Genomic DNA, 27,478 nt, shown 5'->3' on the forward strand with positions numbered 1-27,478 from the left:
TTGTCGCTCACTCCATCCCCCCTCCCTCTGTTGCTTGCTCTCCCCACCCTCACTCACTTGCTCACTTTTCCCAGGCTGGCTCAAGGGGTTGGGGTGTGGGCTCTGGCTGGCGGTGCAGGCTCTGTGGTGGGACCAGGGATGAGGGATTTGGGGTACAGGAGAGGGCTCCGGACTAGGGCTGAGGGGTTTGGAGTATGGGAGGGGGCTCCAGGCTGAGGCAGGGGTTTGGGGTGCGTCAGGAATGCAGGCTCCAGGCAGCGCTTACCTCAAGCATCTCCCAGAAGCAGCAGCATGTCCCCTCTCCGGCTAATACACGGAGGCATGGCCAGGCTGCTCTGCGCACTGCCCTGTCCGCAGGCGCTGCCCCCACAGGCCACAGTTTCCAGCCAATGAGAGCTGCAGAGACAGTTCTTGGGGTGGGGGAGTTTGTGGAGCCCCCTGGCTGCCCCTACGTGGAGGAGCTGGAGAAGGGATATGCTGCTGCTTCCAGGAGCTGCACAGAGCCACATCAGGCAGAGAGCCTGCCTTAGCCCCTCTAGGGTGACCAGACAGGAAATGTGAAAAATCGGGACAGAGGATGGGGGGTAATAGGAGCCTATATAAGAAAAAGACCCCAAAATTGGGACCGTCCCTATAAAATCAGGACATCTCGTCACCCTAAATGCCACCAAGCAGCCCTTTAACGGCCCGGTCGGTGGTGCTGACTGGCGCTGCCAGGGTCCCTTTTTGACCGGGTGCTCCGGTAGAAATCTGGACCCCGGCAAGCCTAGGAAGTGTGTGGGGGTTGGGGGGACTGTGCCAAACCTAGGAGGTTGGGGGGGTACAAGTGCCAGGCGGAGAAACACTAAACCCTGGCGAGGTGCGTGTGGGGGAGGGTGACAAGCCGGGGCACGCTGCAGGGTGACCGAACCACCCCCGGCCGCCCACGTGCTTGTCACATGTAAGCGGGATGATAGGAACCGGAAGCGCGTCATATCACGTGACCGCCGCTAATCACCAAGGGCAGTGGCTGACGGCAGGTCACATGATAAAGGTTCTGTTGTGGTCCGAGTCACATGACCGAAATGCCGGGCTCCCCGGAAGGGGCGGGCAGGAGGTCACATGACACGGGTCCCGCAGCGGGCAGGGAGGGGCGCAGCGCGGCCTCAGCCGGCCACGCCCCCTCCTGCGCCCCGTGACCGGCCTGGCCCCGCCCCTCCCCGCGGAGCGGCTCCGGAAATGGTCGTGCTGGGCTGCGCTGCGGCTGCGTCGGGCCGCTCGGACTGAAGGAGACTGAAGGTAACGGGGGCCGGGGCGGGCCGGCCGGGCGGCGCCGCCTCCCTCCGCCATGCCGGGGCGGGAGCCGGGCCCGAGCAATCCGCCGCCATCCGCCCCCGGGGGAGCCCGGCCCCGCCGCCCCTGGCCCCCGCGCCGCCCCCCCCGGCCCCGCGCCCGCCCGGCCCATGTGCGCCGGCCCGGCCACCACGTGGGGAGGGGGGTCGCTGCCCGGGCCGGCCCGGCCGCATGGAGCCCCCGGCGCCCGCGCGCGGCCGCGGGGTGGGGGGAGCGGCCCTGCGCGGGCCTAGGGCTCGGCCTAGAAGGGCAGAGACCGGGATCTCGCTCCTTCCGCCCCGGCCCCACAGGGCCCGCTGTCTCCGGCTCCGCAGGGCCCGATCCGCCCTCCCGCCGCCCGGATGTCCTTCCCCCCTTACAACATATGGGGCCTGGCCTCCTCCCCCCGCCCTCCTCCCCGGCGCTCGTCCTCTTCCTGGCACAGCTTCTGTGGGGCCTGCGGGCCCCCGCCCCACCGTCCACACGCACATTCATTGGCCCTGGTTTGCCTCCCGGTCCCCAATCTCCGCTGTTCTCGGGCCCCGAAACTCCCCAGTATCTACATGGCCTGATCTATTTCCCTGCTGCCCGTAACGCCTGATCCCAGCTGCCCCTTGGAAAAGCCCGTTGTCGACAGGGCCTGAACCGTGTCTCCCCCCCTCCCTCATGGTGTCTATAAGGTCTTAACGCACTTCGCCCGCTTCCCCCTTCCACCCCCGGTGCCTATAGGACTGTGGCCGGGGGAGTTCAAAGCATCCATTTCCCCCCGTATTCCTGCCGCCTATAGGCCCCGAGTGTACCTCCTGCCTCCGTGTGGTACGTATATGCCCTTATGGGATGCCACGTCTCTGCCTCCCTCCCCAAATGCCTGGTGCGTAGAATGGCCTGAGCCCCCGGCGCCCCCTCCCACACACACAATGCCCAGCGTCGCTCTGCCATAGGGGCCTGAGCGCACCCACCCACCTGACCCCTCCCCTTAAATATCCGGCGTCTATAGGGGCCTGCCTGGGCCTCTCTAGCCCCCTCCCCCCGGCCTGGCCCCTCCCCCCAGGCCTTTATCCAGGACCTAGCGGCGGCCCCCACGTGCTCTCGGGGCCCCCCGTCCGTAGGCCCAGCCCCGGCCTCTCCCAAGCCGTTGTCTAGGCCCGGCCCCCACGTGTCCCCGCTGCCCGGCTTCCTTCCATCGTGCCCGGGCACGATCTGCGGCGCCGGCTCTGGCGCCCGCCCCCCACGTCCGTAGTGCGGAGGCGCCGGCTCCCGCTCGGGCCTTTCCCGGGAAGCGATGGCCGCCGCCGGGAGTGACACGTGTCCTTGGCAGAGGCCGCCGCCGGCCTTGGGAGCGGCGCGGGCCGGCCGGGGCCTTCCCGCGGCTCGGTGCGGGGGGGCGATCTGCGCCGCCGGCCCCGGCCCCGGGAGGGCGGCCCAGTGCTGTCCGGGCCGGTGGGAGGGGGCGCCTGTTGGATGGTCTCCGGGGAGCGGCCTCTGGGGGCTCCCGAGGAGCCTGTTCTTGGGTGGGGTCCCCGTGCCATATGGCAATGCAGGTTCTGGGGTCCCTCTGCCCTGGCGGTGACTGGTGGGGTGCCCCACAGCTCATGTGCCTGGGTCCTACGTGCTTCTGCCTCATCTTTGCTGGGTACATCATGTTGTGCCCACTGAGCGCTCGTGATCCATTTGCAGTGCGCTGCTCCCCTAAAGCCTCTGGACTGTGGCCAGGGGGAGTTCAAAGCCTAGCTTCCCGGGGGATATTTACCCTTCTCCTGTCTGTGTTTTGCTCCATAAACCCGGTTGTGGCTGAGACGCTTTCCTGGGCACGGGCGCTCTCCTGTATCAAAGCAGAGCGAAAAAAATAGGGATTCTTGCTGCCCTGCTTTCCAAACCCTTGGTTCGGGTGGGGTGGGGTGGAGTGGGGGGTGTATGTTCTCCAGGGAGGGGGCAGTGTCTGAAGTTGTGAGCGGGGAATGTCCTCTGGTCTGATCCCCGCAGCTATGTATGCGGGGTAGCGGGGGCTCATTTATACTGTGACCTCTCATGAGAACAGACTTGGGGCTGCCACAAATGCCTGTGAAATTAGCATTGAGGGCTCCCTGTTTACCCTCTCGGTGACTCCAGGTCAAAAGGGCTCAGTTTACAAGTAAAGTCACTGCTCTGCAGCTTCTTCCTGGCATCTGAGAAGGGAACTGAATCCTTTGGACTGGGGCACAAGGTTGGTGTGTACCGCCTGTAGGCTGAGCTCTCCCCCCCCCCCCCCATTTGCATCTGTGGAGCCCCATGCCGCTTACTGCAGTTCAATAACCGTTCTGTTACTGCCGGGCCGGAATCCAGTTCCCTCTCCTGCACCTGGACTGGCCCTACAGGGCTTACGGGAGACACAAGCACCAGAATAAAATTGGCCCCTACAGTGGTCGTCTCCGACCCTGCTACACCCAGGGGGCGGCGCTGTAGAGTAGGGAGGGACCATTGTTCCATAGGCCTGTTCCTGTGCTCGGAGCTGCAGGGAAGAACCAGGGTGAATGGTGCCCACACCCCTTCTCATCCAGAACCCCCCCCACCCCCAAATCCCTGTGCAACCTCTTTTCTAAGATGGTGGCTGAGCCGTTCCTCCCCTGTTTCACTCTGGTCCAATGGGCACAGCAATGCCAGGGATGTGCTAGCTGCAGGAGCAGCCCAAGCACTATCCTCTGTGCCAGGAACAGAGAGAGGAGATGCACACTGCTTCCTCCTCCCACCCCCACCAGTGGCTCCTGCTGCCTGGTTCCTCCTTATGGAGGAGCAGAGAGACACTGAGTTCATGCTAATTTGGCTCTGCTCTGAGAAGCAGAGGTGGGGCCCAGATGCTGCCATCCTCCTCTGTGGGAGTCTGTTGGGCATGAGGGGCAGGGTTCCCATGCCAGTCCTCCCCTCCCCCAATCTGGAATAAGCACAGGAAGGGTTATTCCCAAAAGCTCCCCAGGGGGAACTTGTGGTGGGCAGAGTGTGATCAGGACTCTGGACAAACCAGCCTCTTCACAAAAGTGCTGTGGGCCTCTGTTATTTCTGCTCAAAGTCAGCGCCCCCAGTGCCATGCTAGGGTGCTGGGTTCAGCATCAGTTCTTAACGTCCCCCCCCCCCCAGCTTTTCCTTGGCGGACTCCAGCCAGGCCTGACTCTGCTTGCTTTGGGATCTGATGCAATCCCAGCCCCTGTTGACTAGGTTAATACTCGGCCTCTCTTCCATTATATTTCAGACATTGGGGTCATATATTAGCCACTTCAAATAGCTGGGCTGTAAACTGGAGAGCGAGCTGTTTGCCTCGATGCTAATTGCATATTGGGTGGCTGTTACAAAGAAGGTTAACGCCTTCCCTCTCATCCAAGCTGCGGCAGAGCTATTTTCAGGTGAACCTAGCAGACAATTAAAATAACTACCTAAGGAGCCGGATGTTTTTCTGCCTCCCCTTAGGAAGTGATCGTCAAGCTCCAGCTATTGATCCCACACGGGGGGTTGCTTTCTCGAATGTCTGGCTGACCTGGCTCAGGTTAGGGGAGGAGATTGGCTTATTAAGAGCCGCTGGTGGGTTTGGCACTGTATGGAGCGGGGAATTCAGCCCTGGCCTCCAGGAGTTTCCAGTCTAAATAAGACTGAGCACACAGGGTAGCCCTGATATAGCGGGGAGCAGAGGGTGGGGTTGGAGCAGGCAGTGGGGTGGATCTGAGCATCTGCTAATGCTAGGCTTTCCCTGGTCCAGGAGGAGGAATGATGTGGCTGCAGCAGCCTTGCCCCTAGTGACTAGAGCAAGCAGGGGAACCCGGTGACGCTCCGGCGTGGGGCATCTGTGGAAGAGATAGAAACCCTTTGTAATTCCTCATGGCCCTGGCTCTCCTCTAGCTTCTCGGGGGTCCTAGGCAGAGTCACTGCGGGGGTTTAGGGTGTTTTAGCACCTGGTTTAAATCTCAAACCTGCGACAGGGCAGGAAGGTCATGAGTAAGGGAGAACTTCTCCCGGCTCTGCCTGAGTGGGTGGGTCGGAGCCCAGGAGCCCCCTAATCAGCAAAAGTTTGTGAGGACTCTGAAGATGTGGATGCCCTGGGATTTAGCGCGTTTGTAAATAATTGCTGTCTGTCCAATAGGGATGTAAAAGGTTAAGTGGTGAACCGGTAAGCTTACCGACAACTGATCTTAACTGTTAACCCTGGCAGCCCTGCGCCGGCCGGGCTGCAACCCCAGCCCCCACCGTGCCAGGCCAGCCGGAGCGCCCTCGGCTCACCGGTTAAACAATATCATTTCACTCGGTTAACTTGTTAAACTGAGATTGACATCCCTACTGTCCAGTGCTCTGCCCAGTGGGGCCCTGATCCTGCTGGAACCATGGGCGGCGCTAGAGCACAACGAACCCTAACGCTGCCGCGTCTGGTTCTGCCCTGGTACTGAGCTGTGGCTGGGATGCTGATCAGGCAGGGTCATCGGGGCCGTGTCAGCCTGAAGCTGGCGTGGCCCATTGTGCACGGCACTTCACAGGCAAATAGGACGCTGGCCTTGCCCAGAGAAGCTTGTCTTGTAAGTAACTCAAGGGCTGACAAACAGTCCCACACCCCAGGATGGGGGAGGAGAGCTTGATGGGTGGACACCAGCTCTGCAGCCTGCTGGGTTGGATTTTGAATGTCTGTATTGATGGGCGGGGGTGGTTGCGCTCCTCACCAGAGGAGCCAAGGGGCCTGGCTGCTTGAGCTGACCACTGAGCTGACCTATTCCCTGGGCTGCCACCCTGGTTCAGTCTTAGCAGTGCCCTTTATCTGCCCCGGTGGATGGGGTTTTAACCTGCCAGGCCCATCTTTGGAGTAGGCGAGGACAAGCTGGCAGTGTTAGGGCTTGGGCTCTTGTGGGCTGGTCTCTGGACATAACCTTTGAGGTGTTTGTTTAACGTGGAAGGCTGGTTTAATCAGTGATGGACTGACAGAGACCTTGAGTGGCTAAAGCTGTCGTGTGTGCATGAGAACCTGACGGGGAGGAGCGAGGAGCACCTGCCCCCCCTCCAGAGTGCTCAGGATGCCAGGCCCTGAGCACAGGTCTGGTGTCTCCCTGGCATACGGCAGGGCCCGCTGCCTAGAGACCCCTAGCTGCTCCATGAGCCTGCCTGCAGCTTGGAGCTCGCACAGTGCTCCACGGGGTGGGGTCCCCAAGTGCAGAGCAGTGGGCATCCTCCTCCCACTGCCCCGACCTGGCATTGGGAGTGGGCCCGCCAGGCTGGATTAGCCGGGCAGCAGCATTACACAATCTAGCGTCACCAGCTGCCAGAACAGCACTGGCTGGTGCAATGAGTTGCACCTCGGGAGGGAGGGTGGCTGAGGATTGTAAGGTGGCGTCTGGCCTCAGGGACATGGTCCTCCACTGAGTGTGGGCTTTCAGGGTCCCAGGAGCCTTTCTGCTGCGGGGGAGGTGAGGTGATAGTGCCCCACGTTCCAGAAATACCCAAGCTGGGTCTTAGCAAGGCCAAGGAATTTGCACCCTGGTCTATAGGGGAGGCGGGAGTGGTTTAGAGGCTTGAGTGTGGTGGTAGGGGGCATCCAGGCTCTCTGTCTAGTCCTGTTTCCCCACCTGTGAGATGGAAGGACCAGGGGCATGGAAAGGCCTTTGCTACTGAAGGGTTAAGTGTCCCTGCATCTGTGGGGAGGGGCCTGCACAGTGGGGGGATGGGGAGTGCCCATTTTGTGATTTCTTACCCCCCTCCCTACGCAAATGATTCTTCTTGGGGGTTTGCCTCTAGCAGATGTCTGCAGGCGGCCGCCAGGCCCCTCTCCGGCGAGCTAGACTCTGCCCTCCCAAGGCAGGCCCTCAGCCCGGGGTACGTCCATTGTCCTGGTGACCTGGTCCCAGAGCTGAGGGCAGGAACCTGAGATGGGGATGGGGGGAGTCTCCCCAGCACCATATGGAATGGGCCGGTGCCCACCCTGCTCCTGCATGGGAGGCCATGGCATACGCAGCCCCAAATTGCATTGGGCTTTTTGCAACCCTGTCCTATTGCAAACTCCTCTCTGATGTGATGTGCCCCCCCCCCCCCCAGCTGCCTGGCTCCCAGGTGGCATTGGTGTGTTTCCTGCCCCTCTGCGCCATCCTCCCTCCTGGCTGCAGTTTGCAGCTCCCCCATTTAGTGTCACCTGCGCATTTCGTTACTGGGCTGCCTTCCAGCCCCTCCCCCCCCCGCAGCTCCCGAGGGAGGAGGGTGATGCTGCTGCACTGCCCCCTGCGCACCCTCCCTCTCCTCTCGGAGGGCAGAGGTGTTTGGGGGGGTCCTTGGTTTGCCCGAGCAGACTGCTGGGGGGAAAAGCCTGGGTGGAGCTCTGGTGGAATCGCACAGCGTCTGTCTGACTCCAGCCTGCATGAGTGCCGTTGGCACAGGTGGGTGTCTGGTTGCTTTGCATGGCGAGGGGAGAGGCAGGGCAGGGAGCGCCTGGCGTGAGGCTCGACTCCTCGCCTGCCTGCCTGCCGGGTGGGGGGGGAGCGTGTGCAGCGCGAGTGACTCATGCATGGAGACGGGTTTCTCTGACTGGTTTGGGCAGTGCTGAGGCCGCATGGCTCTGCCTGTGGGTGGGGTTTCGGATGCTCCCTGGCTCCTCAGTCTGTCTCTCCCTCTCGGTGTCTCTGCACTGCAGCAGACTCTGCGATCTGACACTGGCAGCTCGTGGCATGTTCCCGGCCTCCCTGGGGTGGGGGCGGGGGGCTGTCCCCTGCCTTGCCCATGTTTGGCTCGCCCGGCCCTCCCCATCGCTGGCGGGCAGGTTTGCAGGCTGATTTTCCTCTCTCTTGAAGTCAGTCGGATGAAAGGTCTCTACAGACCCGCTCAGCCTGCCCAGGTTTTTCCCGGGCAGGGGTGAGTATCCTTCTCTCTCCTCTGTGTGTGTGTGTGTGTCTGGGGGGGTGGCGGGGGGGGTTCCCTACGTGGTGCTGTAATGATCACTGTGTGTATGCCAGGCTGGCCGGGTAGGGCGGTCTGACTCTCCGTGGGGAGTGGCCGGTGCTCTGTCTGGCTGCAGCGTGGATCAGAGCTGTGTTGGGGAGAGGCCTGCGAGACCTGGGCGCCCCCTTTCCTGGGGGGCGAGGGGTGTCACTGCGCAGTCAGGAACTTCTCAGAGCTCCAAAGTCTCTCTCCCTTTCTTGAGTAACTTGCTGGTTTTATTCCAAAAGAATATTACAGTTGCCCCAAGCTTGGTGTTACCCAGGCTGAGAGCCTGGGTATGTGCTCCAGGCACCCTGCCAGGCTGCAGGGGAGGGGCCCAGAGCAGAGAGCCGTGCCCTGGGCACTTGGCTTCCGCCCTGGATAGGTGGAGGAGGGGAGTTAGAGAATGCTGGTCCGTCCCATCCAGCACCCTCTTTCCTTAGGTCTCGGGTAGGATTGTTGCTGTGTCATGTTCTCCATGGCTGCCTCCAGCCTGGGGTTGGCAGCTGCTGAGTTCTGGGCCCTGGGCTGGTCAGCGCTGTGGGGTGCTGGGTCAGGGTGTTGGCCAGTGGCCGGGAGGCAGCCTCTGAAATACCAGTCCTTGGTGGGGGAGGAGGGACTGCCTGTGCCGGGGGTGTCGGACCCAGTGCTGAGAATGGCAGTGGGCACCCCTGCCCCTCGGATCCCCACACCCAGGCACCCCGGGGCCGCCCCCAGCCCACTCTGCAGCCACCCTTCTCAAGTTGGCCTTGCGGGGTGCCCAGCGTTTACCGTGCTACACGGCGATGGGCTTGCGTGGTGCTTGGGGCTGCTCACCCACCTGCGTCTGGCCGTGCAGGTCCTGCTCCGCAGGGCTTTGGTGCTGACTCCTGGCGGAGGCTGGCCTCTTCCTGGCCCCTTTGCTCGTCCTAGGCAGGCAGCAAGGACCTGGCTGCTTTTGAAAGCCCCTGGACGGCAGCTGTTGAAGGCTTCTGAAACGCGGTGGGACTCCAGGGGTCAGAGCTGAGAGCAGCGGGGAGGATGCAGGAAACGCAGGGCCCATGAACTGGGCCTGCAGCTCTTTCCCCCCCTTATGTGACCCAGGCTGTTGTGGGATCCTGCCCCAGCAGCTGGCTGTAACCTCTGGGGGGCTGGCCGTGATTCCCAGGGGCGCTGGGAGAGGGTCTGGCGGTGGTGGAGCTCCCCTGGGCTCTGGTGTCTCCCCCAAGCCTGGAATGCTGACTCTGAGCATCAGGTTACAGCAGGAGCCAGGCTCTGTTTGTTTGGCTTGGATGGTTGGGGAGGGTTCCCGGGCAGGGCTGGCACCTCTGTGTGGCAGTGCTGTGCTCCGGCGCGGTTCCATGGTCGGCTCTCTGCGCCCGGGGAAGGAGGCTGTTGGGCCGCCTGGACCCTGGCTTGGGCTCCCCACGCTCTGTCTGTGGCCTTTGCACTGTAACCAAGCGGGAGGGGAAGCAGCCAGGGAGTCCTGGGACAAGGCCTGTCAGCATCGGAGATGGGTCTGGGCTCTCCCTGCTGCTCTCCACATCCGGCACCCAGCAAGAACGGGGTAGGGAATTCCCCCCGCCCCCCAGCAGACCCCTTTCTGGCTGTGGGTCAGCACAACCCTTGCTCGTGGTGCCAGTCAAACACGCTTGTCTGGCCTGCGGATGCTGCAGGCAGATGGGGCAGGTAATGAGCTGGTGGGGAGCTGAGCCGGGGGGGCCTGGCCTGCCCGTCTTGTGTAGATGGGCCCAGGCAGGTCCCTGGAGCTGGGTTCAAGCCTAGGTCAGTGGATTCTTCACTCTTGCTGAGCTGGGGAGGCCTGGGTCCATGGGGCTCCCGACTGTCTGTGGGAGGGAGGGGGTTGGCGTGCTGCATCCCCAAGAGAAGCTGCCACCCCCACACCCTCTGCATGTCTGGGGGGAACCGACCTGGGCTCAGCCCTTGGGGTGTGATATGGAGGTGCCCCTGCAGTGCCTGGACTGAGCACTAGTGTGGGGGGTGTAGCCAGGGGGGTTCACCCAGGTTCTGGGTGTGCAGGAGAGGGGTCTCCCCCAGCTCCTAAGGACCTTAAAGCTGGGAGAGTTCTCGGCTTCCCCTCCCTGTAACCAGTGATTGTAGCCTGGTCCGTTCTTCGCGGGTGGGGGGCACAGCTGGGTTCCCGCTGCCTTGGGGCCTGTTTGGACTCTTCCCCAGGAGCTGTCTTTAATGACTCTGCTTTGGGGAAACCTCTTGGCTTTGCGGCAGTTCCGACCTCCTGAAATGTTTGGCTGTTTCTGTTGGGGAGGGGGCTGCTTGGGAGCCCGTGCCTGGGGGTACAGGCTACTCTGAGATACTCCCTCCCCCCCCTGTTGGTGTTACCTCAGTAGTGGGTGAGGGGCCCTTTCCAGGTATTGAGGGCACCCAGCAGCTTACTGCTCTTGGTGAGGTGTGGCCGTGGGGGCAGGGGAGATAGGAGAACGTGATGGAAGCAGGGGGAGAGGTTGAGGGAGAAGATAAACGGGGGTCCGGCCTCGCTGGTCTAGGGATGATCATTGGACTGGGGCCCCTGGATTCTAGACCACCAGCGTCCCTGCTGAGTGGCACCCACTGAGCGCTCCTGCAGGGATCGCTACCGGGAGCTCGCCCAGTGACTGCCCACGCCTGGCTCCGGCTGTTTGAGCTGCCCCAGGGGCTGTGGTGACCAGTCTCTGCCTGAAACCCCGCTGCCGAGTTGGACTGTACTGGCTAGCTGGAGTCGGAGGCTCATTTGTCCTGGCACGCAGACCCTCAGGGGCCAGCCCAGGGCAGCCTGCTTGTGCTGCGGACTTGTGCAGACCCAGGCTGCAAAGTCATCAGCCAGCCCCTGCCAGAGCCGCCTTTGGGGAAGTCCCTGCCCTGGGCCCAGCTCCTCTCTGCCCCACTCACCCCAGGCTCCTTGCCCCACTACTGAGCGTGTGCTCTTTGTTTCTCTGGCTGCAGATAGCGAAGGGATCCTTATGCAGCACCACATGAAATGAACAAAGCTCCACAGGCCACAGGAGGAGCCCCGACAGCCCCACACCCTGCCCCTTCTCCTGGACTTCCACAGGTAGGGCCCTTCTGCACCCCCAGCCCTTCTCTGAGGCTTCATCGGATGAAGCATCTCCCCTCAGAGCCCTGTGTCTGCCTGATCCCAGCCGTACAGCCCTCCGCTGAGATACCAGGTGAGACGCCTGGTTCAGCGCGCGGCTCCCTGCTGACCAGTCCTGGGGTCAGGATTGGGCTTGCCAGGTGAGGGAGGCGTGCTCAGAGCCTGGCACCCATGAGGTGCCGGGTTATTGGCAGTGCAGTGAGTGGCCCAGCGGGGAGCGCCGTGTACAGATCCCTGGGGTGTGGCTTTGGGGAGCCCTGGTAGCTGCCATGCCAACCTGCTCCTTCCTTGTCTCCCTGCAGTCGGCGTTTCCACCTGGTCAAACGGCACCCGTGGTTTTTAACCCATCGCAAGCTACACAAATGAATACGCCTTCCCAGCCTCGACAGGTAAGGGGGCACTGGGGTGTGGCCGCTGCCGGCTCTTCGGGGGCTGCTGGGACTCTCGCTGCCAGAAGGCTGTCTGATGGCCAGGGGTGGTTGCTGCCTCCCAGTGGCGTGGTTCTCTGGGGTGCCAGCCTGGCTACGCTTGGGGCCTTTGATCTGCTGCCGAGCAGGTTTTGTGGTGCTGAAGTGGCCCCAGCTCTGAGTCAGGGTGGAGGGCTCCAGCGTGCCAGGCGGAGGGAGGGCAGAGCTCCCTGGGCCCTCCTGAGCAGGGCGGTGGCCCCGCGGTGCGCGCAGCCGTGCGTGTGGAGGAGGTGGGCCTGGACGAACGTGTGCCCAGGGGAGCTGTGAGGGGATGGATGGATGCCTGTCTGTCTGCCCACCCACCCCGCCTGCGTCTCCTTCTTTGGGGAGGGGCACACGGCGCAGAGCCGCCCCCCACCCCCTCCCAGGCCGCGCAGTCTTGTCTGAACCTGAAGTGACCTTGCTTCTTCTTTCCTCCCCCCTCGCTCTTTCCTGTCTTAGTTTCCAGCAGGGCCTCGTGCTTTACACCAGCAGGTACTAACCCGCCCCCCGCATGCCGTACGGACCCCCGGGGGTGCAGCCACATGGTGTCTGTCTGGATGCTGCAAGGAAACGGCGGGGCTAGAGCAGTGGGAGGGTGCGGGCTGCGGCACCGAGCACCGGGGTGGACTGGTTTGGGTTCATGCAAGGAGCAGGAAGGCTTGGCAAAGTCTCACGTGGTTCCTTGTGGCCTAGGACCCCTGCCACATTCTCAGGCCAGGGGTGGTCTCACCGCGGGGAGAGCGGGTGACTGGGTGCGCAAAGACAGCGGGTCCCGAGCGCCGGTTGAGTCATGCCAAACTCGGAGTGCACGTGAGCCAGGAGCCCAGTGCTGGGGCTCTGCAGGGCTGGACAGACAGCTGGAGTGGCAGCCGGGGGCTTGGCTGGCCCAGTGGGCTGCTGACACAAACAGCTCAGTGTGCTGGGATCCCTGCTGGTCATGTGGGTGCCCCAGGGAGGGGAGAGGTGTCCTGGGGTAGGAGGCCGTAGGAGTTTCACTGCAGCGTCTGTACCTTGACGTGAGTCCTGCATGAAGCTTGGAGCATGTGGCTGCTTCTCTGCTACCAGCCCCACAACCCACTCTGCCCCACAAAGCTGCCTCTGCCTGTGCCCGACCTATGGGTGGTCTCGCCTTTGCTCCTCAGGTGGACTAGTCCCCTGGCAGCACCCCAAGATGGCACCATGCTGCGCTGCTGCCGTAACCTCTATGAGCAATCACCCTGTCCCTTACTAAAATGGCTCCCATCTCGTGCAGCGGCTGCAGGGTGAGGTGAGCCCCGTCCCTGCTCTGCTGCCGGTGCAGCGGGGGTGGGAGAGGGCAACAGGGATGGGCAGCTTGTTGGTAACTACGGTCCCTCCCCTGACCTTTCACCTCCCTCTGCACCCTCTGGCTGTGAAGTTGGCTCCACACCTGGTCTGACGCACTGGGGTGCACATCAGGGTTCACGGGCTGGGAAACACTCTGCAATAGGGCCGAGCGGTTCTGTGGAGGGGAGGAGCTGGGGTGGCTGGTGGGGGACATGCGTCCGATTCGCCTCTGGACGGTTGGTTGGAGTTTGCTGGCAGAGGCGCGCTGGCTCCTGAGTCTGGGCTGTGCATTGGCATTTCGTTCACACTAGCACTGTGTTGCCTGCCAGGAGGCCGATGCCCTGGAGGTGCCAGCTCTGGGCTGCCTGTACTGATCAGACGCAGGCCGGAGAGGGGATTCCAGCTCTGTACATGCTGCTTTGTCTTGGATCAGGCCGAGGCCCGTTGTTAAGACGCGGCTTGGGCTGTGGCTGGCCTAGCAGGACGGAGAGGCCCATTCACCACCTGCATAGTCCTGCCTCTTGATGCGTGAGTGGAGTTTGCCCGAGGGGCACCCCACAATCTGCTGATCGTCTCTGCTTGCCCTGCCCTTTGGGGCCTCGCTGCCCCGGAGTCCGGCTGAAGGCCGGGGCGGCTCGTGGAGATGGAGAGCGACATAGGGTCTGACCGGAGGAGGAGAGGGGAGTTCTAGCTCATGGGGATGGGCCCTGGCGTGGCTGCGGTCCTGAAGCTGAGGCCCATCCCAGATCGGGTGGTGTCATTGGCCCCCCTTTGAACTGAGTTGGGGGGGCCTTGGGGGAGGTACGTTCTGGGCCTGAAAGGCAGAAAGTGCCCTGGCCCACGGCATCCTGGGGGAGGGCAGGGGCAGTTGAGGGGCCACTGTTGTCTTTTTGTCCAGCTCTTGAGTATGAGGAGGGGTTAGATCCCTGAGCCTCCTGCCAGCCCGGTGGGCTGTGGCCCTGAAGGTATCGCCTGGTGCCAGGGCTGCCTTCTCGAGCGTTAGGGGGTGCAGCAGCTGCGCATTGGGCTCCAAAGCCCACGAGACACGCTTGCTTTACTGTTCTCCTGCCTGGCCCTCCCCTCTGACCTTCCCTTACAGCCGGGCGGCTCTTGTACCAAAAGCCCTTTGGAGCTCCGGCTCCCCCCACAGCAGCGTTTGCCTCTGGCCCGGCGGTGCTCGCCTGTCCCTGGGGCCTGGGACCTTGAGGCTGTGGGGTAACTCCTGTCTCTTTTCTCTTCCTTCTCCCCTTGTGTGTGTGCTCGCTAACAGGGAGGATTCAGGTCTCTTCAGGTAACGCTTTTTCATTACCCCTGCTCAGGCGGTGCTCTCGGCTGGGGAGTGGGAGACAGGGCACGTGGTGTGTGTGTATGTGTGAACACTGTGCTACTATCTGCCATGCTTCACTCTGTTGGGGCTGTTGGTGGACTGCTGCTCTGGGGGTCTGGGTCAGGACTGGGATGCAGTAACTTCCCTCCCAAGCCCGGGGGGCTCTGATGTTACACTGGGGTCTGAAAAGGCTCACGGCTGCTCCCACTTAAAAGGAGACCCCTGGGAGAAAGATGCAGGGCTGGACTTTCCTGGTGTACCCCAGCACTCCCCACTGCAGCTGGTTAATGAGATGGTCCCTCCTTGTGCTCCCTAAGTATGCAGAGCGATTCCGCCCAGCTCCAGCTGCTTGCTTGGCTCCATCTGTAGGGCAGCCCGTGGAGACTACATGTCCCAGAATTCAGTGCTCTATTGCAGTCCCAGCTGCCTGGCTCCGGCCAGTAGTCTCCGCAGGCCACAGCATCTGTATTGAGGGTGCTGCCAGTGGCTGTGATCAGCTCTCTTAGGCTTGTGGCCTCTGGCTGGGTGGAGCTTGAACATTGTGCTTAAGGTGAATAGGGGGAGATAGATTGTCCCACTTCCTTTGGTTCCCTACAGGTGCCTTCTGGGAGTTGTAGTTTTCCAGGGCTATTGAGAAATTATGGGAATTTTTGCTAGGGGAAGGGAGCAGGGCCCAGCCCATCACCACCGGTGTCAATGGAGCTGCGCCAGCCTGGGGGACTGCACACCTTGAGACACCCACAGCCCCAGGGGCGGGAGGAGCCAGCTGGGGATTGCAGCCATCTTGTGATGGGCACATATGACAGCTACGAAACTGTCCTGCCACCCCATGGCAGCTGGTCGTGTGTGCTGCCAGGTGACCACCTCTTAGCGCCTGGGCACCATGTCAGAAGGGTCCCAGAGGCACACCACAAGCTGTGTGGGGATGCCATGCCCCTGCTGTTGGTTCCTCGCGCCTCCTGCCCTAGACTGCTTTTCCCATCCCAGTTGGGGGGCGGAACGTTAGCTATCCACTTGTGGTCCCAGCTCTGGGGGTAGTGGTAGCTGCTGTCCAGCCCTCTGGATGGGGGATGCAGAGACGGGAAGCAGCTGCCTCTGTGGGGCGTGTAGCTGGGTGGTCCTGGCACCCTGCTGGGACTAACTGAGTGCCACCGTCCTTCTCTCCCAAAGCATTTCTACCAGAGCAGGGCCCAGCCTCCGACAAGTGCTTCCCGGGTGCAGAGTAACACGTCGGCCCGGCCTGGCCCGCCTGCTCATGTCTATCCAGCTGCTTCCCAGGTGATGATGATCCCCTCCCAGATTTCCTACCCTGCTTCGCAAGGAGCCTATTACATCCCAGGACAGGTGAGGGCTGCACCCGGACACCGGGTTCCTTGGGCTTCTGCTCCCTGCTGCATGGGGCTCAAACTGGCTTTGAAATGGGGGTATCCGGACAGAATCGACCACCAGATCATCTTCTTATGAGTGGGAGGGAAGGCTCTGGGGCTCCCCCATGTGAAGTCAAATGGACCCTGCTCCATGCAGGGGGCCCAGCCCCATGGCCTCTGAAAGCCCATCGTGCTGCTGTTGGGGTGGAAAAGCTGTTGCTGAGTGACACCATGTGTCACCTCTGCCCCAGGAAGCCTCGAGGGCCAGGTGGGGTTGCAAGCCCTGCTCCCTGCTGGACTGGCAGGGACTGACCGCCTGCTCTGCTGAGCCAGGTCCTGTGGGGCCGGCAGCGTGATGCCAAGGCCCTCCTCCTCTGCAGCGTGTGCTGCCCTGCTCGCCAGCCTCGCCCACGCTCTGGGTCCTGCCCTCCGTGCCTGTTGCTGGGAGAGTCCCCTCAGATCTCTGTGTACTCCAGGGCCTGGCGGGCAGTAACCGGCGTGTCCTTCTCTGCCCACCCAGGGTCGCTCCACGTATGTTGTTCCAACTCAGCAGTACCCAGTCCAGCCGGGCGCCCCCAGCTTTTACCCTGGAGCCAACCCCCCGGAATTCGGCACCTACGGTAAGGGCCCCCGGAGACGCCGTTCCTCTGCCATTCGGTCTGGGGTGGGAGCTTGGGGCACCTGAAACCATGGGGCTGACGTCACTGGTGAGAACCAGACACTGTGTGCGATTACTCCCGTCCAGCCTCCGCTGTGCCCTGTGCGGCTCTGCTGCTGCTCCTCAACCCTGACCTGCAGCCCCCTTGCTGCTCCAGCCCTGGTCCCCACTGCGCCCCATGCAGCTCTGCTGATGCCCCCAGCATGCAGCCCCTCTTTTATTCCAGCCCTGGGCTTCCCACCCTCTCAGCTCTCCTGATGCCCCTGACCCCCCGGTGCCCCAGCGCGGCCGGGTTAGTTTTGTGCCAGGGATGTGTCTCCAGTCGGAAGGGGGCGTGAACTGAGTTTAGAATTTCACACCTCCCTTGGCACCCCGGAGTTGGGGGATGAGAGAGAGGTTTCCTCATTTCCGAGCTGGTCCCTACCAAAGGAGAGGGGTGGGGGTAGGGGGGCACTGCCAGAGGGTAGGAGAGATGTGAGCGTGGGGCTGAAGTGAGGGGGCGGAACGTTGAGGCTGGCCCACCCCATTAGGGCCCCCTGCCCGCCCACCCCCAGCAAGGGCAGCTTAATGTTTAACTGTCCTGGCAGAGAGGCCGGGCAGACTTTAGCCCCAGCCTGCCCTTTGGTCGCTGTGCAAGGAAACAGGCGGCAGCAGCAGCCCCAGAGTCAGCTGTTCCCTAAATAAACACAGGCCCCTGTCCCCGGAGCGTGGCCAGGCCGAGGGCTCCAGGGGGAGTATGGAAGGGGGCTCCCATGTGCCCCCCTCCTTGCCTTGGCTCCTCAGTCCCCCTTCCTTGGAGTGGAGCGGTGGGTTTGTGCAGCCAGCCGCCCCTCCCCTCCCCCGCACTGCGCTCACATGGCCAGCAGGACTGTGACTATATTTAGTCTGGATCCATCCCGGGCGGGCGGCTCTGCAGACACAGCAATGTGAGCCGCTGGGGCCTGCGTCCCGTCCCATCCCATCCCCGGCAGCGGCTGCCTCTGGACACGGCACCAAAATGGGCTCCCCCTGAGACAGGTAGGTGCAGCCCCTGCTCCCCACCTGGGATTCAGCGTCTCGAAGAGAGAGCCAGACACTGAGGCTTGCTGGGCTGGGCTCCGCTAACCTCCGGGCTAGGCCTGTCTGCGTCTCATCCCCAGCTTGGGGGTGGGGTAGCCAATAGGCCCCAGCATCTCTTGACCACATGCTCTTGTGTAACAGCGGCTCGTCAGCAGTGAGTCATTGCAGGCCAGCAGGGCTGCTGCGGCCACTGGCCGAGTGTGAAGGGGGCACGGAGCCCCTTGATGGAGATACAGGGCAGGTGACTCATCAGTGCCTCATCTCCCTAAAGCAGCAGGCCGGTGGGAGTGGCAGCTTCAGCCCAGGACTGACATGCAAAAGGGAGCTATGGGTCAGGGTTGAGGCATGAGCAGAGCTGTGGAGGGAGGGAAGGGGGTCTCGGCTGTAGGTATTGGTAGACTTGTGTAGTAGGAGCTGCATCGCTGTGCCCCGTGGCTGCTTCTCACCAGTACACAAGGCCTCCAAAGTCACTAGTAAATGTCCATCCTGGGAGGCTGCTGGCTGCATGTGCCAGAGGAGGGACCTGGCACGCCTGCTTCCCAGCCCCTTGCTGCTTCCAGCTTCCTGTCAAAGCATCATCATTCGGCGCCCTCGGCAAGGATCCCTCTTGGTGGTCACCAGCCATCGGAAAGGTTTTCTAAGGACCTGGCTTCTAGGAGCTCATCGGGCCACAAATGCTGTGGGCGGCTGAGCTGTGGTGGGGGAGAGGGAGGGTGGCTGGCTAAACTCTGTGTGGAAACTACACTTCCCAGCATCCTCTCTGGCTGGCAATTGTAGCTCTCCCTCCATCTTGTTCTGAGCCTCCTGGTGTTGCATACCAGGGCTCCTGGTCTCCACCGGCTGCCAGCCCTGGCAAAGATGAGGGCAGTGAGGTGTGGTTCCTGGGCAGTCTGGCTCCCAGAAAGCGAGGCTGGGGACAAGCTCCAAGGGGCCTGTAAGAAACAGGGCTGGCTAGAACCTGCAGCTTTGAGCTGGTGTCGGGAGCTTCGGATGGGAGGGGCTCTTGTTCCCTTGCTGAGCCCCTGCAGGCACTTGCTGGGGGCTCTGTCTGTACCTGGGGAAGGGCAGCCTGGTGGTTCATCACAGGACCAGGAGTCAGGAGATCTGGGCTCTGTTTCCAGCGCTGCCACTGACTCACCGGGTGACCGTGGGCAAGTCACTTCCCCTCCTTTGTCAGTTTCCCCCTGTGTACACAGGCCCTCGAGCCCTAGGAAGGACCACGTGTTCCTACGGATGGAGGAACTTTGGGTTATTCCCCTCCCCACCCTGGCCAGCTAGCAGGACAGTTCCTGGCTAGCCAGTGTGAACTCCCCCATACTTGGTCTGCCCCGTGGCTGCTTCCTAGCCTGAGCAGCAAGTGCCCCGCTGGGGTGTGTGGGTGGCCAGTGGGGTGGGACAGGCCCAAGCCCTTGGTGTGGAGATCTGGAGCCCCCAGTGCTCCCTGCTAGTGCCACTGCTGATGTGTTAAGGGTGTTAGGGGCCCAGGAAAGTGCTGGATTTGGGAGGAGGCCAGGCTCCCACCTGTTACTGTCTCTCCCTCCCCATGCTGGCATCCATCTCATGGTCGCCTGCCCCGCTGGGGGAGTGTGGGGGGCATCTGCTGGCCCATCGTTCAGGGAAGGCTGGCTGCTGTCAGAGCTCAGGTCAGAGGCTGGCATTCTTCTTCCTTGGGCACCCACCTGTGCTCGGGTCATGCTCTTGTGTGCCACGGGGACCTTATCCATGGGCCTGGCCCCCCATTGGTGATCTGGGCAGAGACAGGGTCTCTGCAGAGAGCTGATTCCCAGTCCTGGTTCTGAGACAGACCAGTTGTGACCTGCGCTGCCTGACTTCTTGTGTCTATCAGTCACCCTGGCTCTGAGCCGCCGGCCCGGGCTGCTGGCTCCTTGCCCCGCATCACTGTTCCTGGGGCCCCTGTTCTGTCCTGGTTTGGCTGAGTCTGCTCAGCAGCTGTAGCTGGGGCTCATGGGACCTTGAAGCAGCCATGGAATTGGGGGACCCCAGGCATGTTGCCCTTGTTGTGACCCTGGCTCGTCCCAAGGGGGTCAGGCTACCACCTGATGCTGTAGTCCTGCTGTGTGGGGCCGGGATGCTGGCCAGCCTGACAGCCATGGGGCTGGTGAGGGGCCTGAGCCCCAGCTCTCCAGCCATCGGGGATTGTGGGTGTGAGCAGAGTGGGATCTAGTGAGCTGGCAGCTCTGGTTCTTACTCACTTCTCCGCGGCGCTGGGGCGGGTACAGTCTGGTGCGACGGAGATAAGGCTGGGGAGCTGCTGCCGCAGAGCTGGGGCACAAGGAAAGCAGCTGCGGGAGGAGACACCTGAACCCCAGTGCTTGCTTGGGGGCGTGGCTTCCTCCTCTGCCCACCTGATAGGTTTGGAAGGGGGCTGGGTGCGAGTTTGAGCTGTCCTGTAGCATTCTGGGAAGTGTAGCTGGGCCTGGAGTAGGGATTTCTCTCCAGCCTTCTTCTGCCAGCTCTGGCAACCTAGGTGGCAAGTTTAACTCCTGCCTGCCAGTGGGATGGCTTCCCTTGCCTTGCCACTGGGTAATGGTGGGTGTGGGGCTGGCTAGCCCTCCACAGCAGGAGGCTGGCCGTGGGGGCAGCTCGGCTACGCTCTGCATCACGGGGAAGCAATTCTGGTGTCGAAGAAAAACTCAGTTCTCACTTTTTGTTTGGATGCAGCAAAATCAAATACTTTATTATTTCTCCAGTAATTACCATGGAGGTGAGAGTGGACACAGGCACAGGGACCTGGAGGTCTCTCTCAACTGGTAAAACAATCACAGCAAGCCTTTACAGACACAGACAATTTAGCAATAATACAGACAGTAAAAACAACAACACAATTTTTTTTTTATTACAGTTTATTGCTATCTCACTAGAAAAACAAAGACTGCACATTGCACTGGGAAGGGCTGGTTGGTCCTGTTGTTCAGGTTTGGGACATTCCTGGCCAGGGCTGGAGACTGCTGGGAGAGGATCCCGCCCCACTGAGCAGCCCATGGGCCTCCTGTGTTGATGGGCGCAGCAGCTCATTGGGTAGTGCTCTGGTGCTCCAGAGGGCTCTGACCCCCAGCACCCCTGAGTGGCACCGGGCGGGGGAGGCCAAGCAGGAGCTGCCTGGGGTGTGTCCAGGGGGTGTCTCGGTGAGGGAGGGGCTGCTGTGCTGGGCCTGCCTGGCAAACCTCCTGGCCCACGAACTGGGGGTTCCTTGGGGGGAACTGCACTTGGTGTCTGGTGGCTTCAGACTGTTAGTGCTGGCTGCTGCCTGGTGCAGTGGGGATTGGACCACCCAGTTCCTCTGACTGACTCTCTCCTTTCCCAGCTGGTGCCTATTACCCTGCTCAGGGGGTGCAGCAGTTCCCAGCCGGGGTCCCCGCTGCCCAGGTCATGATGAACCAGCAGCCGCCCATCCCGGCAAAGCGAGAACGCAAGACGGTAAGGAGGGTGGGGGGAGGGGGGCCGGGTTCCTGCGCTGCCTCCCCTGGGAGACCTGTGCTGGTGACTCCCGGCCGCCAGCTGCGAGGGATGGAGCCTGTTGTGGGTGCCTGAGAGTGGCTCAAGGCTGGTTCCCCCCCCTCCCCCCAGCTGAAAGTGCTGCCTCTGCGGGGAGTGAGGCGCCAGAACCCAGGTCCGTGGGAGGCTGCTTGGCCAGGCCTTGCACACCCCACGAAGCAGGGAGCGGGCGGGACTGCCTTGTCCCTGCTGGGCCGTGTGTGTGGCTGTGTACAAGGGACGGGGGCGGCGGTGGTGAGGAGAGGGAGCGCGTGGCTGCTCCCGGTTGTGTCTGCAGAGTCAGGCCCGACCTTCCCTGTCCTCCCTGGTGGGGAGAACATGCTGTGTCACGGCTGCTGCGGGTGGGGGTTGGTGCTGCAGTTGCCAGCCGGTGCCTGCCTGCCTGCCGGAGCTGCAGTAATGCTGTTGCTCAGAGGCTTGGCACAGGATCTATTTATAGCATTAAGCCGCCCTCTGCGAGCGCTGCAGCTTGGGTCTGCCAGGACCCCTTCCCTGGGTGGGGGAGCAGCAGATCCCCCCCCGGGCTCCACCCTGGATCATGTGGTGACATGTTCCTGAATGTTTTGTAATTCAAACCCTCTGCCACCTTGTTTCCCCTGGCCCTGGCTGCCTAGGCAGCTGGGCACCTGCGCTGCTGTTGAGTGGGACGTATGAGGGGATCCTGCTTTGCCGGGAGCCCCATCCATCCAGGCTGTGCACTGTGATGCTGTGGCAGCAGCAGGCCACCTCGGCAACCTGGCAGGGAAGAGGGACCTGTGCCTCTTGGAGCTGTCTCTGTGTCCGCCCACGTTGGATGGGGGGAAAGAGCTGTCTGTGCCAGGGGCGGCCCGTTGCCTCCTTCATGCCAAGCTGGGCAGCAGGAAGCTTGGGCCCCTCTGGCTGCTCTGCCTGTTACGGGAGGCAGAATTCCCACTGCAGTGCTGGGGTGCAGGCCAGGGGCTCTGTGGTGTGCGGGTGTCGGATCTGTTGTGGGGACTGGGCCATTCGCAGTGACGATGGTACAGCTTTGGGGTCTCCATGCAGCTGGGCAGAGGTGACCCACATTCTGCCCTGCCCCGAGGGGCATAGCAGAGACAATGGATCCCAACCTACATTCTCCACGCAGGCACCCCTCTGCAGTGAGGCTGAGGCTGGTAGGCAGGGGCGACTTAGTGTGGTGCACGCCGCACCGGGTGGAGGCGAGCGTGTGGTGGTGGGGCTATTGCAGGCCCAGGAGGAGAAGAATAGCAGTGCTCCTCAGGGAGGGTCGGGGTGCCCTGCTGGGCCCTTGGGGTAGGTAGCTGCCATGTGGCTTGGAGTGTGACTGCCCTGGTAGCAGTGGGGATGTCTGCCGGGCTGGGGTTGGGGGGTTCTCAGGGGGTCGCTGCACCACTTGCAGGCGGGGTAGAGACTCATAGAACCCGGCTTGTCTGGCCCGGCCCCCTGCCAGGTTCCAGGGCAGGGTCGTTCCTTACAGGTTGGGGCTCTGGGGTCCCACCGCTGCCCAAAGGGGTCTCCCCCTGGGTTACAGGCAGGGCAGGGGCATGAGACGCCAGGGCAGAGGCAATGGAGTGTTCAGCCAATGGGGGCGCTCAGTTCCCTGAGCCTTGTGACACCCCCTTGTCTCATGCAGTCAGAATGACAGGACTGTCCCACGGCCCAGCTTGGGGAGGGGAATATGGGACTGTCCCAGTGCCCTGCTGGGGTAGGGTGTGGAGGAGGGGGATGCTTGGACTGTCCTACTGCCCAAGTGGAGCGTCTGTGCGCAGGGGGGAGTAGAGATGCCTGGACTGTCCCACTGCCCAGGTGGGGGGAGATGCCAGGCTGTATTGGGTGTGGGGTTGCTGCCTTGGCTGGGGCCACTGGTCTCTCCTTCCCCGGGGATGTGGGGTGAGCTGATGTACCCAGCACACCAGGAGGGCTGCTCTGCCATTGGCTGCCAGACAGAGTCTCTGTGACCTCACAGGCTGCTGCTAAGTGCCTTCCTCCCCCTGCCCTTGGCCTGGCTACTCCCCCTCCAGCGGCCGAAGTCCCATCCTGGCTGCTCTGGGGCAGGAGGAGCCGTTTCCTCCTGGCCTGGCCTCTGTGGGAGGGGGGAGCTGGGGAATGTGCCGAGCAAGCGGGAGTGAAATGGCAGCTGGCTGCGGCGCCGCTGGCCCCCTGCCATGGGCTGTGTGAGGTCCCAGCCGAGCGCGTGTTGGAGCGGGGTGAGTGCAGCGCTCCACGTGGCTACAGCAGCCCACCGGAAGCTAAACAAACTTCCCCTTCCTGCCTGGCCTGACCTGCTCCCCACCCAGCTGCTTGGGAATCAGGTATGGGCTGTCCCGGCCCTGGGGTGTGCAGGGGGCTTGCTGCCTGCCAGGCAGCTCTGTCCTGGAGCAGATCCCTGAGAGGCCTCCGCCTGGCTGCACTGTACATGCAGGGGGTGTCAGGGCTGGGTTGAACCGAGCCTCTGGAGTGGAGTGCAGGGCAGCCTGGAGTGGCATGAGCTGGTTAGCTGTGCCCTGCTCCCAGCATGTCCCTTGCTTTGGGAAGTGTGCGCCCCTCCCTTCACCCTGCCAACGGGGTGGGGCGGGGAAGAAGAGGGAGTGTGGGCCCCCTCTGCTAACTGCTGCTCTCCCTTTCTTATATGGGCAGATCCGGATACGAGATCCGAACCAGGGCGGCAAAGACATCACCGAAGAAATCATGTCTGGAGCAAGGACCTCCTCCACCCCCACCCCTCCTCAGGTAAGGGGCCTTCCCTAGCTCCCCCACCACAAGTGATGGGCCCTGCATGTTCCTTCTCTAGGGTGGAGTGAGTTTAAGGGCTTGTGTACACTTACGACATTGCACAGGTGTAGCTGCAGTGCTGTAGCGCTTAATGAAGACGCTACCTACGCTGGCAGGAGAACGTCTCCCTTCGGCGTGGGCGCGCCCACCTCCCTGGTAGGCGGTAGTTGTCCCACTCGGGCGTGGAAAATCCACACCAGTGAGCGACGTAGTTAGACCGACTTACGTTAGTAGTGTAGGGGGCTTGGGGGGGGAAGGGCACTCATTAACCCTTCACGTGCTTCTGTTCCACAGGCTGGAAGTGGTTTGGAGCCACAGGCCAATGGAGAGACGCCCCACGTAGCCGTTATTGTCCGACCAGGTGGGTGTCTGGGGTGGGGTAGGGGTGCCGGATGAGGGCATCCCCGTGGACTGGTGTGTGAACTGGGGTAGGAGCAGCCAGGCGGCTGAAGGGCTGGGGTGACTGTGCCCCACTTGCAACCTGTTGGGGTGAGGGTGGGAGAAGCTCCTTAACTCCTTGGAGGCCAGTGTGGGGGTTTCGCTTGTGGAATCTGGGGGCCCTGCCCTGAGCTCGTGGCAGGATTGGTCCCTGCAGCATTGCACTCAGGCTAGTTCAGTGTCCCAAGCGAAGCGGCTCCTGCCCCTTCTCTGGGCAGTCGATGCTCCAGCCCCACGTGCCTTATCTGGGAGGCCGTTCAGCCTAAGATTCAGCCTAGAATCCCCCCTTTCTTAGTGTCACTCCATTTGCCCGGAGCCTCCCTCCTTGGGGTTTCTGCCTGTTGGGTGGTTAGACTCATGCAAGCTCAGCGCACCCAGCGCTCTCCAGCTCTGTGAACTCCTTCCCCTAGGGCAGGGTATCCCTAGAGTGGTGTGGAGAGGGACCAGGCCCTCCCAGCTCCAGCACAGGGGTGCTCCGTGTATGCAGCTCAAACCTCTCTTCTTTGTGCCCATGTCCCATGGCAAACTGGTATGGTTGGAAGCCAGGTCTCTCAGCTTCTCCTTCGCCCTGGCCGCAGGTCTGGATTTCAGGTTATTCCCCCTCAGAGATCAGCTGTGGTTTCCTGAGCTGAGTCTTTCTGTGCCTTTCTGCCTGTTTCTGATCACTTTGGACCCTTTGTGATCTCGGCTGGGCCTCCTCGCTCAGGGTCACCGAGACTCTGTGCCCCGGGGCGGTCCCATCCCCAAGGCAGTGTGCAAGCGAAGGGTCTCGAATTCTGCAAGTCGGACTGGCTGAGATGGTGCTGAATGCTTCCCTAAAGCCCAGGTATTCCTCTGCTTAGTTCCCAGCTCGTGGTCTGCTTTGTCCATCCAAAGTCAGCACTTGTCTGGCTGGGCCTGCCTGGATCTATACGAATCCTGTGGCTGCTTGTAGCTCCTGCTGCCATTGGTCTGACATTCATGCCTAGATGCTAGAACCATTCCATGCTCAGGGTGCCTCTTCCAGTGCTGAGAAGCCAATAAGTCTTGATTTCACTGAGTGATCCAAACCCACCCCAGACAATTTTCACTCGTTTCCACTCCCCCATCCTGCCCCACCTCCGGGAATACTTAATGACGTGTCTGTGCCAGGGGTTCTCAACCAGAATGTTTCAAAGGGTTGCGTGGCAGCTCCTGGGGTCCCTCTCTCCCAGGGCTGACTGGGCTCGCCTCTCTGCTCCAGGCACTGCAACCTCTCATGTTCCAGTGACACGCAGGGTTAGCCCAGCCGTCGTGACGGCGGGAGCCTGCTTAGGCCAGATTTGAGTGAGTAGCACTGCCATGCAGTGAGCTGGGTCACAACTCCTCTCTCAAACATTTGGTCCAGTCGGGGGACGGGGCCAAGCCTGAGTGTTGCTGCAACCCCGGAGGTTGCAACGCCCAGAGCGGAGAGCCAAGCCCAGGCAGCCCCACAGCACAGGAGCTGCAGGAGCCACCACTGTGGTGTGAGTGCCGGGCAGGACCCAACCCCACCAGGGTGCAGGATCTGACCAAAACCACCCCAGGGCGGGGCTGTAACCAGGATGGAGCAAGCAGGTCAGCTGCCCAAGGCGCAAAGCCATGGGGGTGGCTTGGGCCAGCCCTGCATGGCGGGGCTCAGGGAGGGACCAGCACCTCTGCCCCGACTCATCTCAGCGGGCCACCCACTCTGTCTCAGTTGGTGGGGGGTGCAACCAAAAACTGGGGCGGTCTGTGCACCGTGCCCCCCTCTTTCTCCCGCGTGCATGCTTGCTGGCCCTGGGTGCTACACTGCCTAGTTACGTCTCTGCCCCAGGGCCTCCACCCCCAGACTATTTACTGGGGTGTGACAAGGCATAGGTATTTACAAGTGGGTCCTGAGCCCACAAGGGTTGAGAACCACTGGTCTAAGTGACTGTTGTGGTGTTTCACTAGAGGTCAGACTTGTGGGGTGTCATTGCCGATGTGCTCAAAGAAATCTAAGAGATTAGCAAGGCACGGCTTTTCCCTGCAGAGGCTTTTCCCTGCAGAGTCCTCTACCAATTTGTCCAGGGCTGAAGTTTGGCTCACCGGCCTGTAACGGTCGGGGTCTCCTCTGGAGCCCGGTTTAAAAATCAGCACTATCTTAGCTACCTTCATCATCTGGTACAGAGGCTGATTTCAGTGATAGGTTACGTTTACAGGCAGTAGTTCTGCAATTTCATCTCTGAGTTCCTTCATAGACTCATAGACTTTAAGGTCAGAAGGGACCATTATGATCATCTAGTCTGACCTCCTGCACAATGCAGGCCACAGAATCCCACCCATCCACTTCTATAACAAACCCCTAGCCTATGTCTGAGTTATCGAAGTCCCCAAATTGCGGTTTGAAGACCTCAAGCTGCTGAGAATCCTCCAGAAAGTGACCCGTGCCCCATGCTGCAGAGGAAGGCGAAAAACCTCCAGGGCCTCTGCCAATCTGCCCTGGAGGAAAATTCCTTCCCGACCCCAAATATGGGGATCAGTTAAACCCTGAGCATGTGGGCAAGACTCACCAGCCAGCACCCAGGAAAGAATTCTCTGTAGTAACTCAGATCCCAACCCATCTAACATCCCATCACAGACCACTGGGCATACTGACCTGCTGATAATCAAAGATCAGATCTCTTGGATGAATCCAATCTGGTCCTGGTGACTCATTGATAAACTAAACAGTAATCTGTTCTTAAACCTCTCCTACTGGCACATCAATTTGGGACGGTGCTTTAGATTTGTTACCCACATCAGAGCTAGCCTTTTGGGGCATCTTCCACCAGATCCTCTGTGGTGAAGACCGATGCAAAGAATTCAGTTAGCCTCTCTGCACTGACCTTGTCTTCCTTGAGTGCTGCTTTAACACATCTGGTGTCTGACTGGCAGGCTTCCTGCTTCTCACGCACTTGTTTTTTGCATCTTTAGCAAGTTGCTTCTCAAATTCTTTCCTGGCCAGACTTCTTATACTTTTACATTTTACTTGCCAGAGTTTGTGCTGCTTCCTGTTTTTCTCACTGGGATTTGATGATGATGATGAGATATATAGATATATTTTAATTTGCGATATACATTTAGTCTGAGCCTCTATTAAGGTGTTTTGAAAGTTGTCTCCATGCTGCTTGCAGGCCTTTTACCTTTGTTCTCTTTTTAGTTTCCCTCTAACTACCATTCTCATTCCTGTGTAGTTCCCTTTTTTAAAGTTAAATGTTACTATGGTGGATACAGTAGTGGGGTGAAAAGATAAGACGGCTATGACACTTACAAGATCCTGCGGCGATTTGGACGATG

The 27,478-nt window shown here is 61.3% G+C and overlaps 1 protein-coding gene across 12 annotated transcripts in view; it reads left to right on the top strand.

Annotated features, from left to right (window-relative positions):
• The first annotated feature begins 1,132 nt into the window (after nt 1-1,132).
• EIF4G1 (eukaryotic translation initiation factor 4 gamma 1) overlaps nt 1,133-27,478 on the top strand; it is a 43,518-nt gene continuing 17,172 nt past the window's right edge. For 4 of the 12 annotated variants that reach the window (XM_039487716.1, XM_039487720.1, XM_039487718.1 and 1 more), the window contains exons 1-10: nt 1,133-1,278; nt 11,161-11,269; nt 11,614-11,700; nt 12,220-12,252; nt 14,336-14,356; nt 15,563-15,736; nt 16,280-16,379; nt 20,802-20,914; nt 23,609-23,701; nt 24,038-24,104. In XM_039487716.1, coding sequence (XP_039343650.1) covers nt 11,195-11,269; nt 11,614-11,700; nt 12,220-12,252; nt 14,336-14,356; nt 15,563-15,736; nt 16,280-16,379; nt 20,802-20,914; nt 23,609-23,701; nt 24,038-24,104 — 763 coding nt within the window. In that variant the 5' untranslated portion in view covers nt 1,133-1,278; nt 11,161-11,194. Of the gene's footprint in view, nt 1,279-8,037; nt 8,155-11,160; nt 11,270-11,613; nt 11,701-12,219; nt 12,253-14,335; nt 14,357-15,562; nt 15,737-16,279; nt 16,380-20,801; nt 20,915-22,965; nt 23,284-23,608; nt 23,702-24,037; nt 24,105-27,478 lie in introns of those variants that run through there. The other 8 variants (XM_039487724.1, XM_039487728.1, XM_039487719.1 and 5 more) reach the window with 7 other exon arrangements.

The sequence above is a fragment of the Mauremys reevesii genome, linkage group 9 (genome assembly GCF_016161935.1).
Source record: "Mauremys reevesii isolate NIE-2019 linkage group 9, ASM1616193v1, whole genome shotgun sequence".
Classification (NCBI taxonomy): domain Eukaryota; kingdom Metazoa; phylum Chordata; order Testudines; family Geoemydidae; genus Mauremys; species Mauremys reevesii.